This window comes from Astatotilapia calliptera, chromosome 17 (assembly GCF_900246225.1).
Source record: "Astatotilapia calliptera chromosome 17, fAstCal1.2, whole genome shotgun sequence".
Lineage (NCBI taxonomy): Eukaryota > Metazoa > Chordata > Actinopteri > Cichliformes > Cichlidae > Astatotilapia > Astatotilapia calliptera.
Window position 1 is genome coordinate 2,192,502 of NC_039318.1, and position 25,279 is coordinate 2,217,780.

The following is a 25,279-nucleotide window of genomic DNA, read 5'->3' on the forward strand; positions in this document are numbered from 1 at the left end:
CTGTTTACCATTTGTGCGTGACTGCGATTACATTAAGCAAAGGAAAGACGACTCGTCCTCTATTAGTGGTCCTGCACCGCAGAGTCTGCATCCAGCTGTTCAGAGTCTACTGGACAGCACTCAACAGTAAGACAGAGCAGCTTTTGTCTGTTTAATCTTAATAAGGAACCAGGCAAATTGGAGTCACAAGCATGCAGAGTGTGCAGAGAGTTTCAGGCGTATGAGGGCCGCAGCCATAAGTCAAGTCAAATCATGATCCAGGCAGCTGGTCTGGGGAAGTATTAAGAGTATTCTATCACAATATGGAGAACTGGCACTGTTTGCTGCTGCTGTGCACACTGAGTTTAGAGCTTTCCTCTGGAGGAGTTACAAAAAATGATGATGACATCGACCTTGTCAGCTTTTTGAGAAATGTCTACCCCGAGCCGTTCATCATCAACCGAGACTTTGAGATAAACTCCGTCGAGGAGCTGGGACGCCCGGGGGACCCTGCAATCATACAGCAAACCAAGGACAAACCTGTCACTCAGGATACAGATGGGGCTGCTGGACCAGTGGTGATAACCAAAGATGGCCAGATCAAGGGGATTACTGTGGATAAGGCCCATGTATTCTATGGTGTTCCGTACGCAAGTCCTCCTGTTGGGGCTTACCGCTGGAAGCCCCCCAGACCTGTGAGTCCTTGGCACGGGGTTTATGATGCCTCCTTTCCCAGGGCCGCATGTATGCAATTCTGCAGTAAAGCTATCACTGAGGAGTGCCCTAAGAGTGTAGGTGTATTACAACCTTGTATTTCTTTATATCCTGCTACGATGTTTTTATATCACTTTAATGTGGTTATTTTAATTGCTTCTGTTCTGCTGCTTTGTGATAATACATAGCTGTTGTGATTAATAATAATAATGGATTGGATTTATACAGCGCTTTTCAAGGCACCCAAAGCGCTTTACAATACCACTATTCATTCACTCTCACATTCACACACTGCTGGAGGCAGCTACAGTTGTAGCCACAGCTGCCCTGGGGCAGACTGACAGAAGCGAGGCTGCCATATCGCGCCATCGGCCCCTCTGGCCAACACCAGTAGGCAAGTAGGGTAAAGTGTCTTGCCCAAGGACACAACGACCAGGACAGAGAGCCCAGGGATCGAACCGGCGACCTTCCGGTTACAGATGCGATTCCCAACCCCCTGAGCCACGGTCGCCCGTAATGTGCTGACATGCTAATTATCATAAAATGACACTAACAGTATAACACTGAAATTTTAATTTGCATAGGCTTAGTGCACGCAAACTTTCACATGTCAAAGATATTTCATATCCAGTTCAATTAGACTGGTTAGATGCAGCAGGTGGATCAAAAGAGCTGCCACTGACAGTGTGATGAAGCCATGGATGCTAAATTCTGCACTTAGAGATGAAACCAATTTCATTATAGTAAAAGTGAACAATCCAGCCCAGTGAAAGTCGTTAGAGTCCATGTTGTAAGGCTCACGTCACATGGAGCGGCGTCACTTTATGAGGCCATTGTTAATAAATTATATTTAGCAAAAAGATTCTCAAAGTGACAAATATCTATAAATAAAAACCTATGTATATTTGTTTTTTATATATTTAAATTGTATTTACAGAATACAATTTCCAAACTAGTACAGTTATTTACAATGAGGGAGAGCAGTTATGCTACTTTGCTGTATGCCAGATTTTTAAGGACAGCTGATAATATCAGGTGTCGGTGTGTTGGTGGTTCTTTGTGTCTGGGGGTGGGCGTCCGGGTACACACTGGCTCACTCCTTGGCGGCCGCTTGTCGGGGCCTGGGGCCTGGGGCTCGCTCGGGCCCCTTTGGAGGTGGGGTGCCCCCGGCCTCTCGGCCTGGGGCTCGGTCACTCAGGCGCAGCTGGGGGCCGGCGGAGCTCACGGGCGCGTCACTGCAACTCCCCCTGACTTCTGCTCCGCGGCTGCTGGGCGAGCCCTCATCTGGGACTCTCCTCAGCTCTTACTGGAACAGTGGCGCGGCTGCCCCTCTGTTGGTCTTCCATGGTCTCTTGTGTTCTGGGGGCCTCTGGATGTCTGGAGTTTTGATCTCCTCCATACCCGCTTCACACCCTGGAGGACGGGGCTGTGGCCCCCCCACACTCCCTAGCAGATCGTTACATGGAGAAACCTTTGGAATGCAAGCATGCTGATCCACACAGGTATGCACACATGGGTATTCACAGACGCGGACTAAAGCTTTCTTGGCTGCTGCCTCAAAGCACACTGTGCGCTGTCTATCTTGCGTGCTGCACAATATCGTTTATTACTTAGTAAATACTGATATCTATGACTAGCTAGTTTATTGTGATGGTATGGTGCTTTGTTTTCTCTATTATTATGTTGCTCTTTGTTGTTTGCTGTCTCCTCTGTTTGTTTTTGTTTGTTTGTTTGTTTGTTTTTTTTCTCCATACAGGTGACCCAGGAGTTGTTTTTTTTTTGTCTCTCTTCCCCCCCCTTCTCACCGTCTCTTCTCCCCTTTGGTTTTCTTTCTTTCTCTCCCCCTCTCTCTCTCATTCATTCCCCCTGTCCTATTTATTAAAAAAAAAAAAAAAAAAAGACAAAGGATGAACTGAAGCTCTGCCATCACGTAATGTCGCATACTGCTGTTTCTGATGTCATTTAGAAAAAAAAAAAAAAAAAAAAAAAAAAAAAAAAAGGACAGCTGATAATAGTCTTGTGTGAGTAGAAACGTAGTCAAAATCCAAATGTAATTTAAGTTAGCGATATTAAGAGTTTTTAAAACTTGCTCCAGTTATCCATCTGTTTGTTTAAACCGGCAAACCTACCAAGACTATTAACAATATCTGTGTATATAAATAAGAACTATGTCCTTACACTAATACAATAAGCTTTCTGAATCAACTTTCTGTCTAAATATGATTTAAAAACATAACAACAACAAAAAAAAGTGCCAGCCACTTAAAATAACTGCAGAATGTATGTCGGTAAAATGACAGCAGATAACTGAGGCGATGAACAGTCTGCAGCTCAGGAGGTAGAGCTGCTCATCCAATAATTGGAAGGTTGGTGGTTCGATCTGGCTGAGATCACCAACCACCAACCAAGATACTAACCCCAAGCTGTTGCACAGTTGGAGTACGAATGTGTGTAAATGGGTAAATAAAGTATGTTATATAAAATGCTTTGAGTGCTCCAGTAAAGTAAGAAAACATCATATAAGAACCAGAACATTTAACAAAAAGTGGAGAATCCAAGCACTCGTATATGCAGCACTGGGACTACCTAACCTCTGAGAAATTCAACTTTATTAAAAACAACTAACAAACAATATCAATAAAATTAATTCAGAAAATGTGAGTAAGCAAACTGAGTACACTAACCAAGAGACGGTGCTCAAAGGGGACAAATGTCCTTATTCAGTCCTAAATAAGGTGTAAGAAGTATAAGAAACCTGCTGTGTGAGCCTACTAATTAGTTTGTACCATAAACACTAAATAAATAATTTATATTCTATCTGCAGTTTTTACCTTTCACCTGGCTGGCAATTGCCTCCTAACTCGTATCCATGTATCCGTGTATCCATGTATCCATGTCACACACGGCCAGAAGTATTAAATTCAAAAGAAAAAAACAAAACAAGATAAAAGTGACAACAAAAAGTGAAAAATTGAATGACCTGCATCCTCTAATGTCTCCAAAAAGGTCAGTGAGGATTGTCTCTACCTCAACATCTTTGTACCACTGGATGTGGACTTGAGCTCTCCTCTGCAGAGCCACCTGCCTGTCATGGTTTGGATCCATGGTGGAGATTTCATTGCTGGTTCTGCCTCCAAGCCTCTGTATGATGGACGTTTCATTAGTAACTTCACCCACAGTGTTGTTGTAAGCCTGGAGTACCGACTGGGTAAGAAGGATTACGTTTAAATGGACCCATTAGTGTGTAACAGCCTGTGTATTTGAATCTCAGTGCCTGTGTCACTCTATGATCCCACGTCAGATTTCACTGTGCACACAGGGATAAAATTCAGATGAACTTTAGCAGTGGACGTCTCAAAGGCAACAACAAGAAACTCGTGGAATCACTTAGTGAAAATAAGAATTTACTTATTATAGAGAGCATGTGTGCGTCTGTGTGTGTGAGACAGTACGAGCCTGAATAATGCTTGTGTGCCACTTTAAAATGGCTGAGCCTGTTGGTAATTACTCTGCTTTCCTGCAAGACTGAAAACAGGAGCTCTGATATGTGAACAGTAATTTGGAGCTCGGAGGAAATGAATGTCTTGCCTGAGTCAATTACGTCTTGTTGATCATGTGAAATCCTGCATCATTAAAGGTGCATTTGGGTTCCTTGTGTCGGGAAAAGATCCTCACACATCAGCTGCAGGGAATTATGGGATCCTGGACCAACAGGCAGCTCTTCTTTGGGTCCAACAGAACATTGCTGTGTTTGGAGGGGATCCCGCCAAGGCAAGCAAGCACACAGACACACACACACACCTAAGATAATTATTTTAAAATGAGGCATTTATTAATAAGGTGGGAATAAACATTGTAAGAAAACAGGACAAAAGAAGAAAAAGGGGAAAATACTGAGAGAATGACCACAGTGGGGAAAATAGTGAAGCAGTTGCTTCCAACAGTTAAAGATACTCATTGTAAACTTTATGCTCAGAAGCTCCGACATATTTTCTCAAATTCATAAAGTATAAACATTTAAAGAAAAGTATAATCTCAGAGGGAAAAAAAAGGAAACACATTTCCAAATTTGATAACTCACTTGGTTTGGTTTAGACCAAAAGTTTCATGCTATTTCCATATTTAATTCTTGGACTTTGCTAGAGTAACTTTTACAGTTTAAAGTCATTTTTGTTTATCTCCTGTCAAATGCAGCATCTTAATTAACCTTCTACTTAAAGCATGCTATTTGAACCTCTTCCACTTTTCTTTTAATCCAACTTTGTTGTGATTTGTTGCCCTTCACAAACAACAGATTGGAACAGCATTCAGGTGCCCTTAGATGGCCATTTTAAGGAGATCTGCTTTCAGTGACATCATCTGACATCACAATTCTTACCTTTTTCTGTCATTCTGTTGTATACCTGCTGGTGTGGTTGGGATAATTGTCCTCTTGTAAGACCGAGGCCAAGCTTTAGCTGTCAGACTCACTTTTCTCTAGAATACTTTGGTAAACAGGAAAGTTGACTCAATAATGTGTCTGCAGAATAAGCCCAAATCATCACCTCTCTACCACCGTGCTTGACATTTTGTTTGAGGTTTTTATGCTGATATGCTGTGTTTTGTTTTGTTTGGCAAAAACAAACAAACAAACATGTCAATGTCCATTATAGCCAAATATCTGCACTTTGGTCTCATCTGTCCAAAGGACGTTGATCCAGAATTCTTGTGTTTCTTTTTCAGATGCAACCTTCCAATACTTAGCCATGCAACCATGTTCTTTTTAGTGAAAAGAGACTTTCTCCTTGCAACTCTTATATTCCTTTATCATTATCATATTTACCATGCTAACTGAGGCCTGTAGGGCAATGTTTGTGGCCCACTATTGTTGATGCTGTTTATACCTGAATTATCCAGACCAGCAAAGCGCCAGAACCTCTGCTCTTATAGCAGAAGTTTTTTGCTGATGAACAGTTTGATGCAGTTTGGTGCATTTGATTATCAGCACCGGTCTACTTTATAATTTCACTTTCTATGGGCATGCTCAGTTTTTCACAAACGTCTTCTACATTTTGGCTTAATTTAATTTTTGTTAAATAAATAATGACATGGTATAATATGTCCTCTTTTGTTGCTCATCTGAGCTTATTTTATTACCTGGTAAGGAACAGGTTATTTCTGTTACACCCTGATTGTCATGGATCGCTGTGTGGCAAGCAGGAGGGGGACCCAAATGCAAAACTCACAGACACGGGGATGAACTCGAGAAACACAGCTTTAATGCTGGCACGGCAGAACACAGGAAATACAAAACTAAACTGGGAAAAGTAAACTAACACTCTCAGGTAGACACAGGAAGATCCACACAACATGAGGGAGAACGCGACGCCGAACAGAGGGAGACGCAGACAGAAATACACAGAGGGTTAACGAGGAAAGTGGGAACACAGCTGACACAGATAACCATAACGAGACAGGGCGGGGTGAACATAACACTGACGGGAGACGGGCAGAGTCAAACAGGAAGTACACAGAGGTTCAGACAGGAGGAGAGAGAGCACGGGGAGAACACAGACATAACAGGCTGGGGAAAACATGGAATAAAACACGAAAGGGGACAAGGGCTCATGAATACATAGAGGGGCACACAGGGGGTGAGAGTCACAAAGGGAAAGCACACAGGGAACATCATAACAGGGCAACTCAGGAAACAGAACCTAAACAGGGAACTGAATACAAAAATACAAGAGAACTAAGAATACTGGGCCAACCCGGCCCAGGACCATGACACCTTTCTCAGGTCAAGCCAACTCCAAATTACAAAGTTTCCTTGAAGAAGCAAACTTGCTTTTCTTTCCAAGCTCCTTAGACTACGATCACCTGGATGTAGATGTCGTACATTTACTAAGCCTAACTTTCATTGTTCTGTTTGTATTTTGTTTGATATGAAATTAATATTTTTTGCAATATTAACAGAAATTAAGTTAAAGAATTTTAAGTAGCGACATTTTTTTAAAATCAGGTCACAGTATTTGGGGAGAGTGCAGGCGCTCAGTCGGTAAGCCTTCACCTGATGATCCAAAGCAGCAAGCCTCTGTTTAACCAGGCCATCCTGCAGAGCCTGCCCTTCTCCATCCCTCTGAAGACCAGGTGAGGAACTAACAGCTCAGGGCAATACTGGGCATGGATGTGAGATAGATGCATGCTTTGATTTAAAGCTGAGCATTATATTACGTGAAAGATCTTGATCACATTTCAGGATGACTTCAAGCTGAAATGTAATTTTCTTTTTTTCTGCACATCTTTCCCAGACATGATGCCCTGAAACTGGGAAAAGGCTTTGCTAAACAGACGAACTGCTCTGTGAGCGACTTTGTCTGCCTGCTGTCTCTCACTCCGCAGGCCATCCTGGCCGCCCAGATGAAAACAAGTAGGACGCCACAAACCCCAGATTTAGAGCAACACTCATTGCTGCCCACATATTACATAAGGAAGCAGGATATAGTATATTTGTCTGCAAATGACTGTGAAAAACATGTTCATAGTGAGATACTTGTAAACAAAATCATTATGACTGAACAATGAGCCTCTAAAGGGGCAATTAGAGTAATTTTACTGTCTAACAGCAAGGAATAAATTTGATATATCTGCAGGCCCGACATTGTTATTGATCTGTATCACTGTGATTACATCATCGACAGCAGTTTTCAGGATGGATGAACTCACGGTTATAGCTTATAATTGAGGCAGGAAAATGCACTCTGGAGAAGAAGTTTAGCTCCCTTCCTTAGACAAACAAATCACATTAATAGGCTTTTGAGTTTTTATAACACTGCATACGATGCATTGCTTAATATACTTTTCTCCCTCTGTGTTTTAACTTGCCAATCTGTTTTTGATCCCAGGTTCCAAGATTTTGAACCCATTCAGGTTTCTGGAGGTTTTTGAGACGTGGGGTCCGTATATCGATGGGGAGTTAATCAAAGAGCAGGCTGTCACTGCCTTTCAAAAGGGGCACTGGCAGAAAGAAAAGCCAATACTGCTGGGTAAGAGCAATAAGAGAAACCACATTGTATTATTACTGTTATTATTCAGGATTTATATTTTATTCTCTCAGCTTTCTGCTTAACTCCCACTGGTTCTTGTTATACAACTATTTGATATGAAAATTCCGACATCATGACAAAGCTGAAGGCAATGTTTGATTTTTAAGTACAGAGACAATCAGAAAAGCCATTGGGCAGAAGAATCACAGCAAGTCCACAGGCAACACAGACATCTACTTGTTTCTTTAGAGTAATGTTGTTTTCTGTCCTGCAGGTACAACGTCCGAGGAGGGGGTTCTGTTTGCGTATGGGGTCTTCAACAAGCCAGTCTCCACAGTGGAGTGCACCGTGTACATCACAGCCATCTTTAAACAACACACCCTACAGATCCTACACAAGTACCTGCCCCTGTACAGGGATGCTGACCACAGAAATATGCTGGCTCAGGTAAGAGGAGTTTAATACCGTCTTTTTAGTGTTAGTATTGCTCTTAAATTGGAAAAGAGTCTTTCACATGGCTGGGGAGGAATTTCGGCCTGCTTTTGTTTTGCAGAATTTTGCAGACGTTTTCAAACTTGAATGACCCGTTTAAAGCCCTGCTAAAGCATTTTGGCATTTCCTTCAGCACTTTCTGGCAGAGAGTCTTGTCTTGTAGCAGCCCCGATCATCACACTACCACCACCATGTTTGACTATTTGATATTTTTTTAATGAAATGCCAGAGATTACTGGACACAAAACTTGAACAAAAGTTCATTTTTGTCCCATCAACCCAGAAAATATTTTCACAAAGTCTTGGGGATCATCAGTTTTTAGCAAATGTGAGTTGAGCTTTTATTGTTCTTTTTAGTAAGCAGTGATTTTCGTCTTAGAACACAGATGCCATTTCTGCCAAGTCGCTTTCTGATTGTAAATGATGAACACTTTGACCTTAACTGAGACAACAGAAAACTGCAGTTGTTTAGATGTTGTTCTCAGTTCTTTTGTGGTCTCCTGGATGAGTTGTGTTTGTGCTTGGAGTCATTTTGGAGAGAACTTCACCACTGTTCAAAGTTTTCCTCCCAACGACCTTGTAAACTTTTCCAGAATGTTTTTCTCATCTATTCTCAAGTTTCCTCAAAATATGGCATGATGGTGGTGTTTCTTTGAGATTTTTTACTTTCTCACGTATGACTTTAGATAGCTTCTATCCCTCATTAAACGAAATCATCATTTAAAAAGTACATTTTGTATTTAGTAGTAGTAGTAGTAGTATTTATTTATTGTCATTGTCAAGAACAATGAAATTGCATTTGGGGCTTCCATACAACCCACTATCTTTGTCTAATATTTATATATGCAAAAAAGAAAAAAAAAGAAATAATCTAAATGATCAAAATTTACACCTTTTACCACTTTAAATATATAAAGTGCACCATACTGGCAAATATTTAAAAGTGCCAGTATGGTGCCATATTATTAGGATGCAATGTTTGACTTTAAGCCTCAGTTTTATATAGGTAGGGCTGGTGTGCAGTTTAACACTGAAAACAGGTCAAATGTAGTCCACATGTAAAAGAAGTTCAATTTCTGGTTTGAACATGCTGGTTGGTGCGTAGGTCCTCTCTGTGCTAGCTTGTTAGTTTTTTCAACAGCTCTCATGGTTTTGATCTCTATCTCACACACTCATACTTAACAGGTGGAGAAAATCCATGTCACTTACATCGTCTTGATGCATTCTCAATCATCCAGGTAAGTCCATCTGGACGTAGCGTTTTCAGTTGGAGAAACATTTCGTCACTCATCCAGGTGACTTCTTCAGTCTCAGCTGACTGCAGGTTTCCAATCTTATATCACATAAATGGCCCCATGAAAAGTGGCAGGTTAGCCTTCTTAGACTGTGAGATTTCCATCAGTAATGGGGGACATCTAAAAGCTGATGTGTACCGGAAACCTACGCATATGGGTCAGTATTTAAGGTTTGACTCTCATCATCCACTGGAGCACAAACTGGGCGTCATCAGGACGCTACAACACAGAGCGAACACCATCCCCACTGACACAGCAGCCAGGGAGGCAGAAGAACATCAAGAAGGCCCTGAGTAACTGTGGTTATCCCAGCTGGACTTTTGTCAAAGCTGGACAGGCACCTAAAGAAAGCTCCAGCCGATCCAGGAGAGAAGGACAATCGCTGCCTAAGCAAAAACCTGTAGTGATCCCATATATGTCAGGAGTATCGGAGCAGTTGAGACGCATTTTTTCTAAACACCGGGTCTCTGTGGCTTTTAAACCCCAAAATACGCTGCGCCAAAAACTGGTCCACCCCAAGGATCGGGTCCCCCGACACAAACAGAGTAACATAGTGTACGCTGGTAAGTGCAGGAGGATTGCCAGGATTTATACATCGGGGAAACCAAACAACCTCTGGCGAAGCGGATGGCACAACACAGAAGAGCCACCTCGTCAGGCCAGGACAGAATCAACCTTTGGAGACGTGTCACTTACAGCTGTTTGTAGTAGTCTTTTTTTTCATACCAGCAGAATGAAGTAGCAGATTTAGATCAATAATTATTCATGACAGCTTAAATTTCCAGCGGACACTAATTTTATGATAAATTGCTTCAGATATTTGTAATGGTTAACATGATGGTTGGTAAGCAAACCAACATTGTCTGATGTTGGCATGTGCTAGCATAAACGTCTTTGTGTGCTGTGTTTATCATTAATTTTGATGAGGGAAAAATGAGAAAACCCCCGAGCAGTATTCTGGCTGCGATTTTGATGAATAGTGTAAGGTGTCAGCCTCTGGGAGCGGGTCAGGAGGTGACACCTATTTAGTATTCAGTCACAGCTGACTGTGCAGTGAGGCTGTCCTGCATTTCTTCGTGAAGGGTGCTTCTTCACAGGACCGGGGGTCAGTGCAAATATCCGAGCATTGCTGGGAAATGTATTTTAAAGAAGCTGTTTTGAATTTTTCCTGCCATGCTACTGTGATTTATTATTGCTGTTCCTATATAAAGAGGAAATGTTTTCCCTCACTCATTAAAAGTGTAACCCCTAGCCTCCATTGCCAACCTTGAAATTATGACAATAATTATGGTTGCCTGCCAGAGACAAAGTTTTGAAGAGACCAAAGGCTAATTATCTAGAGTCCCTTGCTTGCATTTCCTCTGCTACAGGGTGCACTGGTTAACACTTGAAGAAGAGTTCACAGAAATAGAGAAATATTCAGTTCACAGAAGGGGAAGTTTCTGAAGCATGCTGCTTTTGATCCGACAAATTGCATATAATTAATATTCCTCCGTTTGCTGTGGCTTCGTTTCTATCGTTGTTCTATCTGGTGGCTGTCAGGAAAGTGTCAGGGAGCTTTACATTCAGCCAATAATTTGCAAGAACCTGCAGAGCCGAACATCTCTACAAACCTAATGCGCTGTCTGTGTTCAAGAAGTCAAACAGCTTATGTAAAAGAAAAAAAGGATGCATTTACATAATGAGCTGCATCTGAAGAGGTTTTGTTCTGTTCCATTCCTCCTCTTGCTCACAGACTGAACAGTAAATCCTCACACACACTCTGCCACACACATGCATCAATAACTACTCATTGCGTGGCTGTGTGAGGCAGGACATCACGTATGGATCGATAACCCTCCTGGCCAGTGCTTGGTGTGTAATGAGGACCCAGCTGTGTTGTACTGTCTGCCGCCTGTCTGTGTGTAATGAGTGATGGGAAACTGAAAACAATTGAACTCTTGCTGCTGAAGTTGGTTTGAAATAAATGTTGCATTTCCTTATGACCAGACTGAAAAGACAGGAAGATTTCACCACGCATCAAACTTTGGCATTATAAGTAACCTTCCAGATTTCAGTGGAAATCAAACAACATGCTTTAACGCTGCCTACAGAGGGAGCTACAGCTCCACTGTCTCTCATTCAGTATTTTTTTTCTCACCTCCATCATTTGTATGGGTGAATCATTGGGACCACCTGGAGTCAGGGAGGTTGTCTGCTTGAGATTCAGCTTGACTGCTCCACTAAGAAGCAACTCGTCTCTCCTGAACATCTACAATGACAGGGGGGACGAGCTGAGGAATCACAGATGAAGTAGAGGACAGGCTTCCAGAGGAGGAAGCAATGACTGGAGGAAGACACCCTGTTTGTATTAATGCGAGTAGAGTGAATAACAAAAACATCTCTTAGAATGACGTACTCTGATTGGCCTTCAAAATGATTATAAGATTGTAAACTCCATAAAGGTACAATCTCTTGCAGCCTGTGTTATACTGCATCAGCTCAAACTAAGTATATAAAAACAACTGTCACCTGAGTGTAATCTTAAATAATGTCATAATCACTGATGTTAAAAACTGTAATACGTTTGCTACATGTAATATGAGCAGTGTTAGTCATTGTGACTGACCCACAGAGAATTAGCTGTTGACTTTGCAGTTCCCCACTGAGTGTTTTAGCATCACTTACATCATTGTTTTGGTTCCTACGTCCAACAGCTATGGTTTAGTCTCACTGATGTCATCAACCTCATTTTCAAGTAGCTGCTTTCAGAGAGGGAGCTTTAATAAATCCAGAGTAAATAGCCTGAGGTATACTCAGCACTATCTGTCGGGAGCAAATAAAGTCAGGAACTAGCTGGCAAACATGCTGGAGATTTTTCCAGTTAAAACGCCAGCTATTTCCAGAAAGACTAAACAAAGCAAAAAATGAAATATCCAAAGTCAGAATGTATCTGTCCAAAAATCAAGATAAACTGCAATAAATACAAGTGCCAGATTGAGATTAAACATGCAGCTAGCCAGCTTTTTATCTTGCAATATGTAGTAGTACCATTACTGGTAGCATGTTTTCCAAAATTGTGGCTTTGAAGCAAAACGATACTGAGCCATGGGGGTAACTTCGACTTACTGAAAAGTAAAATATATATGTTCTACCTTATAAATAACCATCATCATATTTGCAATAATTCAGAATGAACTATTAGAGGTATAATTGCCACAAAATTAAAGAAGCATACTGATGACATGGCATCAGTCTTGTTTTGCCATTTTGAGCTGCGTTTTTCACACGTGTGACACTAATGTTTAGCGTTTGCTGCGTTTTTACTAACTGGAAAGTTTCTTTTTCTGTCCAAACGTATGTTTGGAAGACTTGGTTCCACACTTCAGTCTCAGTATGGTGTACAGAGGTTAGCACTGTTGCCAGCTAGAAGGTTTTGGATTTCTGATCTTCCAGCAGTGTTTGTTGAGTTTTCATGTTCTTCATGTTTCACTGTGGCCGTCTCAGGTGATGTTCTAAACGGGCTGTAGGTGTAGATGTGAGTGTTTGTGGTTATGTGCTGCCTTTTCCCACCCAAGGAAAATCATGCAAAACATTTTTACCTTTCAGAAAGATGCATTTATTGCTTGAATTTAAATCATAAACACCAATAAAACCAGCAAACCTCATATATTCCTTAGCTATACACATGAGGAAAATGAAGTACAACCTTACAGCTTCTATAGGAATCAAGAGGCTGATAATCAAAGGCACTTCATTAGTTGATCATTAGCAGCTGTGCCCACTTCTGCACTGAAGCAAAAGATTTGCTGGTCTGAAGCAGTCAGGTGTGTCTTAACTCAATAGCAGAAATGATTTTTCCAGCAAATTCACCCCAAAGTCAGATTGTGAAATGCTCTGTGAAACATGCACCTCAGACTTTACAGGTCTGAGTTAGCATTTCAAATATAAAGTTCATGGCAGTGCAGGACTCTTCTTTCTTTCAGCAGGTTTCTGTCACATTTTTCAATTCAGAATGGAAGGTATCTTCCCCCAGGGAACTCCAGGGCGGTCAGGAGGTGACACTGCTGGATATATTTAATATTCAGTCGCAGTTCACTCTGCAGCAGGGAGTTGGTGAAATTACAACAGGAGCTTACTCTTCCACGTACACACACTGTGTGTCTTTATAATAAGTTAATATACTGTGTTGTGTTGTTTGTTGCGTTGCGGTGTGTCATATCGTGTCATGTTGTGTTATATGTAGTGCCGACGTAGGACAGTTTTCCAATTTCATTGTACTACTGTACTATGTGTGACTGTGCAATGACAATAAAGAGTTATCTTATCTATAAATGCCACTTTTCCTGAGGCCCGCAGGGGTCAGCGCAAACCAGTCACAGTGGAAGCAGATGTGGAGAGCTCAGCTTTAGTCCTACAATTTTTATATTTATGGAGTATATACATTTTCTCTGCATTAGACAAACACAGTATTTCTGAGTGCATTTTGAACAATACGACTAACATAATCAACTTCGTTCCCATTGAAAACCCCACTAACCAAGTCTATGAGCTCTGTGACAAGTCTCGCTATGGCAGAATTATAAACACCTCTGCTGTCCTAAGGAAAAATGAGACTTGATTTTGTAAGCGAGGGAATTTCAGCTGAATCACTGACAAGCTCATCGACTCTGTGTGAAGTGCTGCCATCACTATGAGCAGTTTCAGTAAAGCGGCAGCTTCTGTCAGACTACTAGAAATGACGTGGTACAGATTTTTATGTCTGTGAAGGTTCTCGGTCATCCAGGTCATCGTAGTCCAAGGAGCTTGGAAAGAAAAGCGTCTGGAGGTTGGCGAGCAGCCTCCCAAAGAGAGAGTGAAGGCCAGAGAGATTACAGGATCTAGCTTTTATACTCCGGTCATTCCCACCGCTCATGTGCTGTTAGATCATTAACGATCTGACCAGTGCTGCGGGGAGGGAACACAAAAGGGCCCAAACAGTGCTACCAGGCCATCACGCGCCCACCCATAAAAATAGGGCTTAGACAGCCATGACGTTAGTTAACATTTTGCCAACACTTGAAGTTGTATTACTAGGACACAGCCCTTGATAATGCATCAGCCAAAACATTGTCTGCTCCCTTTATGTGTCAAACTTCCAGATTATATGGCTGAAAGAAAAGGCACCATCTCAAACGCTGATTGGGATTCTGGGGATTCTGAAGAAAATGAAGGAAGGTGAGGCGATTGTGATCTGTGTAAACTAAAACAGGATTCCCCCCTGCCCCTACATACACTTCAAAATGTTGTAGAGCCCATATTAAAGCCGATGCGCCCTTCTCCACTATCGAGTAGTTCATTTGGTATAATTTGAACTTCTGGGAGAAAAAACTGACAGGAAGGTCCACTCCATCCTCCCCCTCCTGCAACAGAACAGCTTCGGCTCCCACCATACCAGTATCTACCTGTAGTTTGAGTGGCTTATCCATGCAGGGAGCCGCTAGAGCAGGTACAGAGGAAATCAAAATTTTCACTTCCTGAAAGCCTTCCTGACAAGGTGGCGTCCAAAAAATCGTAAGCTTGTAGCCGAGAAGGTTAGAAGCTACAGTGGAAAATTCTTACAGAATTATCTGTAGTAGCCAACAATCCCAACAAAGCAACCAAGTTACTGGGTGACTCAGATGTCCCTGTAAAATGGAATCGCCAGGCGCGCATTGGTGTAACATCCTCTGCACCACTTGCACAGACATAATAAGGCTTTAACAGGTATGCATGAAAAAGTGATTTCCTTCTGTGGTTGGGAGTAGCAACCAGATGATTTCGATCTGACACCTGCCGCAGTGTCTTCCAATCATCCTGTAAAACTGCTAGTCGACCCTGAACAGTGTGACCACAAACCAATTAATTTGGGCTGAACCCAGTCCCAGCCTGAGTAACTTCTCGTACCACTAGCATGAGCCAGTCCCTCATTGTTTTGGTTTCTACGTCCAACAGTTATTGGTAGGCAGTCCCTCCTTCCAGTCACGATCCACTTCTGTACAATAAGCACGCAACAGGACTTCAAGGTTTGGTGAAACCTTTCGATAGCTCCCTGACTTTGTGGATGGTAAGGATTGGACTGGGCATGTTTTACCTGAAGGAGCTTCAATATTTCTGTGAACATACTTGATGTGAAATTTGTCCCTCGGTCACTCTGAACAATCTTTGTGATACCAAAAACCGAGATAACCTGTGACAGGGCTTTAACCACTGCTCTCTGGTAATGTTGGGTATTGGGTAACCAGCTGCGTAGCGAGTAGTTAAACACATCACTGTTAATAAGTACATATTTCCTGCCTTTCACCTGGGTAACGGCCCCACACAATCAATCGGCAAATGCTCAAAAGGTAGGGCAGCACGGTGGCACGATGGTTAGCACTGTTGCCGCACAGCAAGAAGGTCCTGAGTTCAATTCCACCATCAGGCCGGGGTCTTTCTGTGTGGAGTTTGCATGTTCTTCCCGTGTTTGCGTGGGTTCCCTCCGGGTACTCCGGCTTCCTCCCACCGTCCAAAGACATGTAGCTTGTGGGGATAGGTTAATTGGATAATCCAAATTGTCACTAGGTGTGAATGTGTGAGTGAATGCGAGTGTGAATGGTTGTCTGTCCCTGTGTGTTGGCCCTGCAACAGACTGGCGACCTGTCCAGGGTGTACCCCACCTTTCGCCCTATGACAGCTGGGATAGGCTCCAGCCCCCCGCGACCCTGAAAAGGATAAGCAGAAGCGAATGGATGGATGGATGGATGGGACATAAAGCACACCCAACATGCTCCTCTGACCATTGACGGAGCGTCTGTGGAGAGAGTGAGCAGCACCAAGTTCTTGGGTGTGCACATCACAGAGGATCTCTCCTGGACGTACAACACCAACACCACAGCACTGGCCAAGAAATCACAGCAGCGTCTCTTCTTTCTCCGCAAACTAAGAAGAGCAGGAGCTCCAGCCCCCATCATGTACACTTTCTACAGAGGCACCATCGAGAGCATCCTGTCGAGCTGCATCACTGTGTGGTTTGGAGCCTGCAATGCGTCCTGTCATAGAACCCTCCAACGCATAGTGAGAGCTGCAGAGAGGATCATTGGTGTCTCTCTCCTCTCCCTCCAGGACATTTACAGCACCCGTCTCACTAAAAAAGCCCTTTGCATAGCGGCTGGTCCCACGCACCCAATGCAAAGCTTCTTCAAGCTGCTGCCGTCAGGGAGGAGACTGCGGAGTCTCCAGGCCAGGACCAGCAGACTGAAGGACAGCTTCATCCATCAGGCTGTCAGGAAGCTTAACTCCCTCCCGATTCTGCCCCCTCTCCCCTCTCTCCTCCACGGTCTCACTGAACTCTGTCACACACACACACACACACACACTCTCTGACTCACTCACTGGCCTGCACCAGTTACCAGTCACTTTGTGGAGCATTGGACTGCCATTACCTCATAAGACTTTGTTGTTACACTATCTCTTACCGTATATTACTAAATCTCCATTTGCACTATTTGCTTATTTGCACTACTCTGCCTGGTTTACACTCAATGTCATTTACCCATTATATTGTATATTGTATATTGCATAGCTTTCTTGTTATACGTAAAATGGTATTGTAATTATTTAAATTTTTACTTTTTAATTATTTTATTTGCATTTTTTAATCACTCTCTTATATTTAAATGTTCATTTGCTATTTCATCTAGGGTTTGAGAGTAACGAAATTTCTATTCTCTGTATGTCCTGTACATGTGGCAGAATTGACAAATAAAGTTGACTTGACTTGACTTGACTTGACTTGACTAAAGGTGCTCAATTGCTTGGTTGGGCTTTCCAATCACTTGACAAATGTGACCTGTTTTAATGAACAAGGAAATGAACTTTTTCAGTTTTGGCCCAAAAAAATGGCAAAGGACTCTGTCATAAGTTTTCTGAACACCTAAATGTCCAGCAGTGGAATCATGAGCCGTCTTCAAGACATCCGCTCTAAGTTTATGTGAGATGACAGAAAGCATGTCCCATTAAAGCTGGGCGTACACTGTGCGATTTTTGGCCCATTGTGAGCCGATTTTTCAGTCGTGCGACCGTTTTGGTGATCGGCCCGAGTTGATATACTGGTTAACGATGGTGGCCAAGAGCAACTTCACCCTGTACTAGCTCTAATGACAAAAACAGATGATGTAACGGTACAGTCATTACATTTCAACTCATACCCAGGACTTTAGAACAGCAACCAGTATCAATTTCTGAGGGCAACACTGGGATAAATAAATGATAAATCCAAAGCACCTCTGTCTCTAAGAATGTTTACAGCTATCTTCTGGTCATGACCCACCAATGAGACTAAACCTGCAGATACGTATGGTCTATACCCTAGGTCAGTGAACTGGAAATCCAGTGGATTTCTTTGAATAATCCCAGGAGTAATCGCAGACCTAGTGTGAACCTGCACAGCAGCTATTACCTTATTCCTTTCAATGGGGGCAGCCAAAACTGCAAAGGCAATGTTTCACTGAACGAGTTCCCTGTGCAGATTTAGCCTCAGCCTGCAACAAAGGGCACTCATTTTCCCAGTGCCCTTCACCTAAACAGTAATTGCATGTCCTACTTTAGTTTCAATTTGCGCTGGTAGAGTCTTGTTTAGTAATTGCATTCTGTTGGCCCTTTCTCCCAACTAACAAGACAATCTCCCTGCTTCCAACCACAACCTCCTTTGATTGTCAAAGTAAACTCATCTGCCAACACTGCAGCATCAGAAGCATTTTTCACTTTCTCCTCATTCAAGTATGTAGCTACTCGTTTAGGAAGAGTGGACCATAACTGCCCAGCAAAACAAGCTCCCCCAACTGTTCAAATGTACTTACTCCAGAGGCAGACCACTGTCGTATCTTAGCCAACCTCTCAAAATGCAATAAATAAATAAATATTGTCATAAGCTAGTAGAGACATCAAAAAGTTCTCTGAAGTCTGGTGAGCTAGTCTGACAAGAATCAGGAAGCTGACCCTTAACCAGGTTTAGTCTATAATGCTCTAAAGTTAGTGAGAGGCACACAGCAAGCTAGAGTTCAGAGTTTGGTCTTGAGCTTGTTTTTGTCCTACAGCACAGTGTGAACAGTACTTTTTGGGGTGCACCATGATGAAAGAGCAAACCTGACATGCCTAAGCTGAAAAAGCTTTGCCTAGTGAGGCCAAAGCTTGGACTGTCCTGCAGTGTGCTTTATACAGAGTGATGCAACTTGGGTAGTGTTGTTTCTGTGTGATTTCTACTGATGACTGGAAAAATCTCATACTTGGGCTCTGACGTAGATGCTGCACCTCTCCTCTCTGGTGCACCTTGAGATGTTTTATCAAACAACCTGAATGAAAAAGAGCCATAACCTATTTTTTACTCCCAAGCTTGGCATTTAAGCAGATTGCTGTTTGCTATCTGTCTTTCGTCTTCATCTCTTACTAAAACAAATTCCCAAAAGGAACCTTGTCAGGATGTTAAAAAAACCCAAACATTATCTCCATGGCACCAATGGTGCCATGACACAGAACAATATATTGAACACAATCAACTTTACTGAAAAGAGGCAAGGGCAAGTTATTCCAGGGGTAGAAGATGAGGATCGGTCTGGGTGGAACACTCTAGGTCTCAGAAGTGGTATTTACCAGATGTCATCATGTGGTCACATGTAGGAAATAAAACCACAAAGGTGGAACTAATAGTAAAACAGAAGGTGGGATATTAGGAAAAAACAATCTAGTATCAGCAAATGGTCCAGCATTACATGACTGCTTACAATGGAAGTGGCCCAGCTCAACCATTCTGGAATCTCCAGATAACATTAGGCTTAAGGGTTCCCAAGAGAAGAACTCATTTAGGAAAGTGGTGGAAAGAGCTTCCTGGTGGCTGTGGCCTAGGAGAGATGTCAAGGCCTGGAAACTGTATGGAGATGAGTAGTGTTCATTGCTGAACAGCCAACTCATGACCTCAGTGGCCACATTTACTGAAAATGGTTGTGATATGCCTTCTCTTATGTAAATAAAAATGTCAGTAATTGAAATTGAAATGTCCTTTGGTAACATGGTAATTTTGCATTGTTCCCTCTTTTGCTGCCACTGCTCCTTCCTTGGACGACTTTTGATAGATACTAACCACCGTATCCCACAAAAGCCGGAGCTTTGGAGATGTTCTGCCCCGTCTTCTATCACAGCTTGGCTCCTGTCAAACCAGGTCAAATCTTTACACCAGCCCATTTTTCCTGCTTCTAACACGTCAACTTTGAGGATAAAATGTTCACTTGCTCCCTGATATATCCCACGCACTAACAGGTGCCACAGTGAAAAGATAATCAGTGTTATTCACTTCACCTGTCAGTGCTCAGAATGTTGTGCCTGATCGGCATCCATAGATGAATACGTTCAAATGCACAACAGTTACTGAATGGAATTTTTAAAGCATTTGTTCTTTCTGAACATGACAATAATCTGACACTGGAGAAAAGAAGCGTGCCCAAAAACAAGAACAGATTTTAGCAACGAGAGAGCAAGTTGGACGGGGGAGAGAGAAGAATAGAATAGAATAGAATAGAATAGAATAATCCTTTTATTGTCCCACAAGGGGAAATTTGGGTGTAACAGCAGCGATAAAGACACATAAACAAACAAACAGTACACAAGACACAGAACAGAAACATACACAATTTTTACATATTTACATCAAGGACAGTGGTTACCAAAAACAGAGTACTGTACCGTTATTAAATTAAATACAGATAAGAGGCAAACCCAGGTTGTAGTGTGAATCGGTTGATAAAATAGTGCCAAGTTGTGAGGAGAAATTCTTTTCAAAAGATATAATAAACATAACTTGTGCTCGTATTGCCTTGAATGTGTGAGACATGATCATAAACCTGTGTGGCAAAAAATAAATAAGTAAATAAAAAGAATTGAGTGAGAGAGACAGAGAGAGTCCCGTCAAAGTCAGCAAGTTGTTTTCAGCTTTCAGATGTTCAGCTGTGTGGGTGCAGGTTGTGTGCTGCTGAAAAAGACACATTGGTTTCTAGGTAACAGGCAGGAGAAGACAGTCTACCTTCATTTTCTTTGCTTCTTTTTAGCCGAGAGGGAACAACATTTTCGCTGCTCTGCCCTTAGCCCATCTCTTTGTAGATGCAAGGCTAATGAGTTATTCTTTTTCTTTTCTACACACGGCAAACTCCACAAGAATCGCAGTAAAGTACCGACTTGGATGTTTCTTTAATTTTAAATCAGATTGGTTGTTTTCATTTTGTTTCCAGGCTTAATACTATTCAATACTAGTATCTGACTAGTTAATTAATATAGAGCTACATATCCAGCATATGGAACATACAGCCATGAAATTTGTCCATACTTAACCTTAACCCAAAGGTTATTATGGCTTTAAGCAAAGGGTAGGCAGTAGGCATCCATCCATCCACCCACTTCTGTTTCCCCAGTTCAAGGTCATGGGGTGAATTGAGCCTATCTCAGCTGTAATATGGAGCGAGACAGACATAGTAATATAATAAGAATATGGTAATTACTAGGGTAATCTTTGTGTGTGATCTAAAATGAGTTGGCAAATTTGCAAAAAAGAATTCAGAAGGGAGCAAATATTTTACACTGCACTGATGGGTAAAGTGCAGAAATAAAGTACTATTTGAAAAGCTTGAGTGGTCATAAGTAAATGACAGTTTTCGCAAAGGTGGGCTTACCTACCTTGACATGACCCTTGCCAATGTCAAACTTTAGGTGAGCATCATAGATGTGAATGGTGGATCTGACTGCAAATCTAAAGGACTTTGTGGTAGCAACTTGTCACTCAGAAAGCAGCACCCAATAGACACAGTGCTTTTCTCTAAGCCGTAAATGGTAAGGTGAACATCGAGCTTTACTGAGATTTGAAATTCACAATTGAGACTACAGCAGAGGGCCAGAGACATGAGTGCGAGTTTAAGGCAATTCATTAGTAACTTCACTTTGAAGAGTGAGATGATGATGACCATTTATTGTTCCAGAAAAAACTGTTTGATGAAGATTTGATCCATTACTGTAGGAGGAATATTGAGTGAACTGCATGTCAAGCAAAAGGCTTGTTTTACAATTTTGAATAGCGTCTTTCATACACATATAAACCTCATCTTATCGATTCTCTTATCGACTTTCATTAGGTTCTCAGTGGCTGCACTTTGAGAGTGGCCACCATTGTTAAGCAGCATATCAAAGACATGACATTCATGTATTCGTTCTTGTTGTGCATGCTGTGTGGTCAAATGTTTCTGCATGTTCAAGGTATTTCAGCTGTTTGTTATGATCAGTGTTGGCGTTATTGCTCAAACAAGTAATGTAGTGCACATATTACCCGGAACACTTAAGTGATGCAGTTGTTACAAAACAACCTGAAACGCATAATTGTCAGCTAACAATATAAACCTATAGACTACAGTTCCACACACTCCCCTGGTACATTTCCTACAATGAGCAGACTATTGCACAAGTTCAGATAGAACCGATAGGCAAGCAGAACAACAATTTCAAGGAACTAAAGTACTAGTAGCTGGTCCTTTACAAGAACCGGTTCTCTATTCCCATGCCTCATAAAGCTGATAAAAAGTCCAGGTTTGTGAAAGTCCTTACAAATCATCCTGAGAGTGTAGATTTGCCAAATTTCATTATAGTTCAGGCACTAAGACAATTTTGTGCCAACCCACCCATGGGATGTCTGATTGGACTTGGGTGGTACTATTAGTAAGGTTGTGTTTTCTGGAGTTATATAATTTATGTTTTACTCCAGTCTTATCTGATCTTAATCTGCAAAAACCACAAAGATCAGGTGGTGTTACTACAGGAAAAACAATGCTGATCATCAGAGTTAGTGGGTTTTATCTTCATGCAACATGCTTGTTTGTAAAACATTTAATAACAAAACAATTAAGACATAAATAATGTGACCTCACCATCTCCCTCTTATTTTCCTTTCCTCAGATTGTTACGGATTTTGTCTTCTTATGTCCATCGAGGAGGTCAGCATGTGCTGGCACAGCAGCGGGGAGCAAGTTCTGGATGTATGTTTTTGACCATGTGATCTCGGACCGCAGTGTCTGGTCAGGTCTCACTTTCTGCTATGAGCATTCCTGCCATGGTGCAGAGCTGCCCTTTCTTTTTCATTCAGCCTCTGTGGCCAACTTCACCCTGTCACCGTCGGAGAAGCTGCTGTCCAATCGAATGCTGTGCTACTGGGGTGCCTTCGCTCACACCGGCGACCCTTCCTCCAGGAGCCAACAGACAACTTTCTGCCGGGAGCAGCGTCTGCCTATTTGGCCGCGCTATTCTGACACCAGTGGCTTTCTGGTCATGAACCTCACTGTGCGTTCCCATACGCAAGCCGGAACCAGAAACCATATATGTGATTTCTGGGACCAGCTGGGCATCTACTAGAGAGGGAACAGGCTGGGCATGCTGTTCTTTTGTTGAAACTAGAGTCAAAAGAATGGCTCTTTTCCCTGCATTGTTTTGTTTCTAAAAGTAGGATGTGTAGATGTCTGCTCTAGCTTTGCTCTAGAGTTAGTTAGTTAGTTAGTTAGTTGATGGAGTTTTGCTAGTTACTACAGTACTGCCCTTTTGTCTTTTGTTTGTTGCAAGTAAACCATGTATTTGTTTGTATGCGAGATTTCTTTTCTAATTGAATGCAAGTCTGCATGACTTGAATTGTTATCTAGGAGCAAAGCAGCCAGACGGTACTTTTTAGCTATATCAGTCACCAGACTGGATTATTACAACAATTCACAAATTCATTACCATAATGTTTGGTACAAAAAATCATTGCTTAGGGGGAATCCTGCTCATTCTGTTCTGTTGTTTATTAGGGATTTGCATATTTGGACTGGAGTGAAATGTCTTGTCAACTATGTGGTGTGGTCCAAAATATTTTTCTGCCCTGAAAACACATCACTGAGTTATTTCTGCTCACAACTTATTAGGACCTGCAGCCATGTGTTGTTCTAAGAGAAAAGCCTCCCTTTACAAAATGTTATGACTCATAAGACACTGGCATCAAACACTTAGCCAGAAGAAAGCTGGTTCTATCTGGCAAAAGGGGAAAACGAATGCATTTGGTAAAAGTGGTGAACATCAGTAGGACGATTGGTTGATTGAAGGCTAGTTTGGTTTCTGGGATCACGTCTGCTATGCAGGCTAATGTCAAAGAAATGCAGAATATCTCAAACAACAGGAAATTGGATTTATGTTGACTAAGCAAGTTAGTGGTGAGCTGGTGAACCATATCTTGCTGCCTATCTGTAACCAAATCCTTCCTGGAAATACTATTTACCTTATATAACCTGCGACTTTAAGGCAAAGTGATTGAAGATTAATTGAACTAATAATGCTGGTAGAGAAAACCACTGACCGGCATATGACAGTATGGTAAATACTCTACTTTAAATGTGGGTCACTGGAACTAACTGCCAGTCACAAAGCAATGGTAAAGAGGGAATTGTTGCATATGAGCCCTAGAAGGCAGCATGGTACTACTCAAATTTGGGCTGCCAGTGATGTTTTTTGCTTTTCGCACCCCCTGCAAACCCCAGTAGTCTTGCAGTGGCACCATTTCTCACACGTCATTGTTATGCTCTCCTGGCTATTGTTTCTATCTTAGATTATTAAGTAATTAAGAATTAAACCCATGTCAGTCTCCACTTTATATTGTACCTTATGAGCCAGGTAATAACCCTAAAGGCCATCAGCAACACATCTGCGTGTTGTGAAAAGTAAATGGCTTGACGCTCTCAGCTAAGTCACTGACATTTTATTTGACATGTTATGTCAAAACAATTCAGTTATGATTCTCATCATATCAGTCTTGCCAGTAAGTGATATGGGTCCACAACGAATGCTAATCTAAATTTACATAAATAAGGGTACAGCTTGTCATATCATCCAAGAACAGAGGAGGCAGTAATTTGTGTGAAATAGTTGTAGTTTATGAGTTTTACGTTCCAACAGAAGTGGTTTGAAGTCTTTCAAATCCTTCACTTGATCTGGGAGCTTAACTGGCAAATGTCCTGTCATAAGCCTGCTTCCTTAGCCTTCAGGCGTTCACCACTCCTGTCTCTTTCTAGAGCAACTGAAGTGGCCTCTCTCCCTACTGGCACAAAGGCCACAGTGAATTGTCCTGTTTCCTTTGGGGCCAATTTAATATATGCCACAGACACACACGACCATTTTTATTGGCTGTTTACACACGACTGGTAGCGCGCTGACACACTAGGGTGTGTTGAGGCCACCTCATTATCTCAGCAGACATTTACTTTGCTGTCATCCAGTATCAAAGCACGGCCCTGTCTGAGATGGCCACACAGCTAATCAATTGCTGTTCATCCCAACACTGCGCCAAAGGCTGTGCTCACAGGCTGTCCCCCTCCCCCTAAAAAACCCTGCTGCTCATTATTGTGACAGCTGATAAGAGGGAGATGGAGTGAGAGCGAGAGGGGACAAACAGACACGATCCTTTCTGTTGCCTGTATAATTTAGAAAAGGTTATGGAATCAATGTCTGGCTGTCTCCAGCTCCAGATCAAGGTTGTTGGCTTTGCACAGACATTCCAATAAGATCTGATTATGGCCACTGCATTTGCAATTAAAAATCAGATGACAGCCTTCGCTGCCCAGTATGCTGCTTGGGACAGTTAGAATACAGCAGCACGCTGTCCACTGGCGTCCTTCTCAAAACAAATTGGGCTCGTTCAACTTTTAACCTCCTAGGACCTGGCGTCCCAATATGTGGACATCACATTTT

The 25,279-nt window shown here is 42.2% G+C and overlaps 1 protein-coding gene across 1 annotated transcript; it reads left to right on the forward strand.

Moving 5' to 3' along the window:
- Positions 1-212: 212 nt before the first annotated feature.
- Positions 213-25,279, forward strand: LOC113009661 (cAMP-regulated D2 protein). The gene is made up of 8 exons (XM_026148113.1): positions 213-770; positions 3,700-3,901; positions 4,331-4,464; positions 6,695-6,822; positions 6,984-7,102; positions 7,578-7,718; positions 7,993-8,165; positions 22,469-25,279. The coding sequence occupies exons 1-8, from the start codon at positions 303-305 to the stop codon at positions 22,919-22,921; spliced, it is 1,818 nt and encodes a 605-aa protein (XP_026003898.1). The 5' UTR covers positions 213-302; the 3' UTR covers positions 22,922-25,279.

What these genes read in the sequence shown, in the direction of transcription:
- LOC113009661 (XM_026148113.1), top strand. Translation starts at nt 303, where the DNA reads ATGGAGAACTGGCACTGTTTGCTGCTGCTGTGCACACTGAGTTTAGAG. An exon ending in CTGAGGAGTGCCCTAAGAGT is followed by an intron (nt 771 to 3,699) that starts GTAGGTGTATTA and finishes GTCTCCAAAAAG; the next exon opens with GTCAGTGAGGATTGTCTCTA. An exon ending in TTGGAGGGGATCCCGCCAAG is followed by an intron (nt 4,465 to 6,694) that starts GCAAGCAAGCAC and finishes TTTTAAAATCAG; the next exon opens with GTCACAGTATTTGGGGAGAG.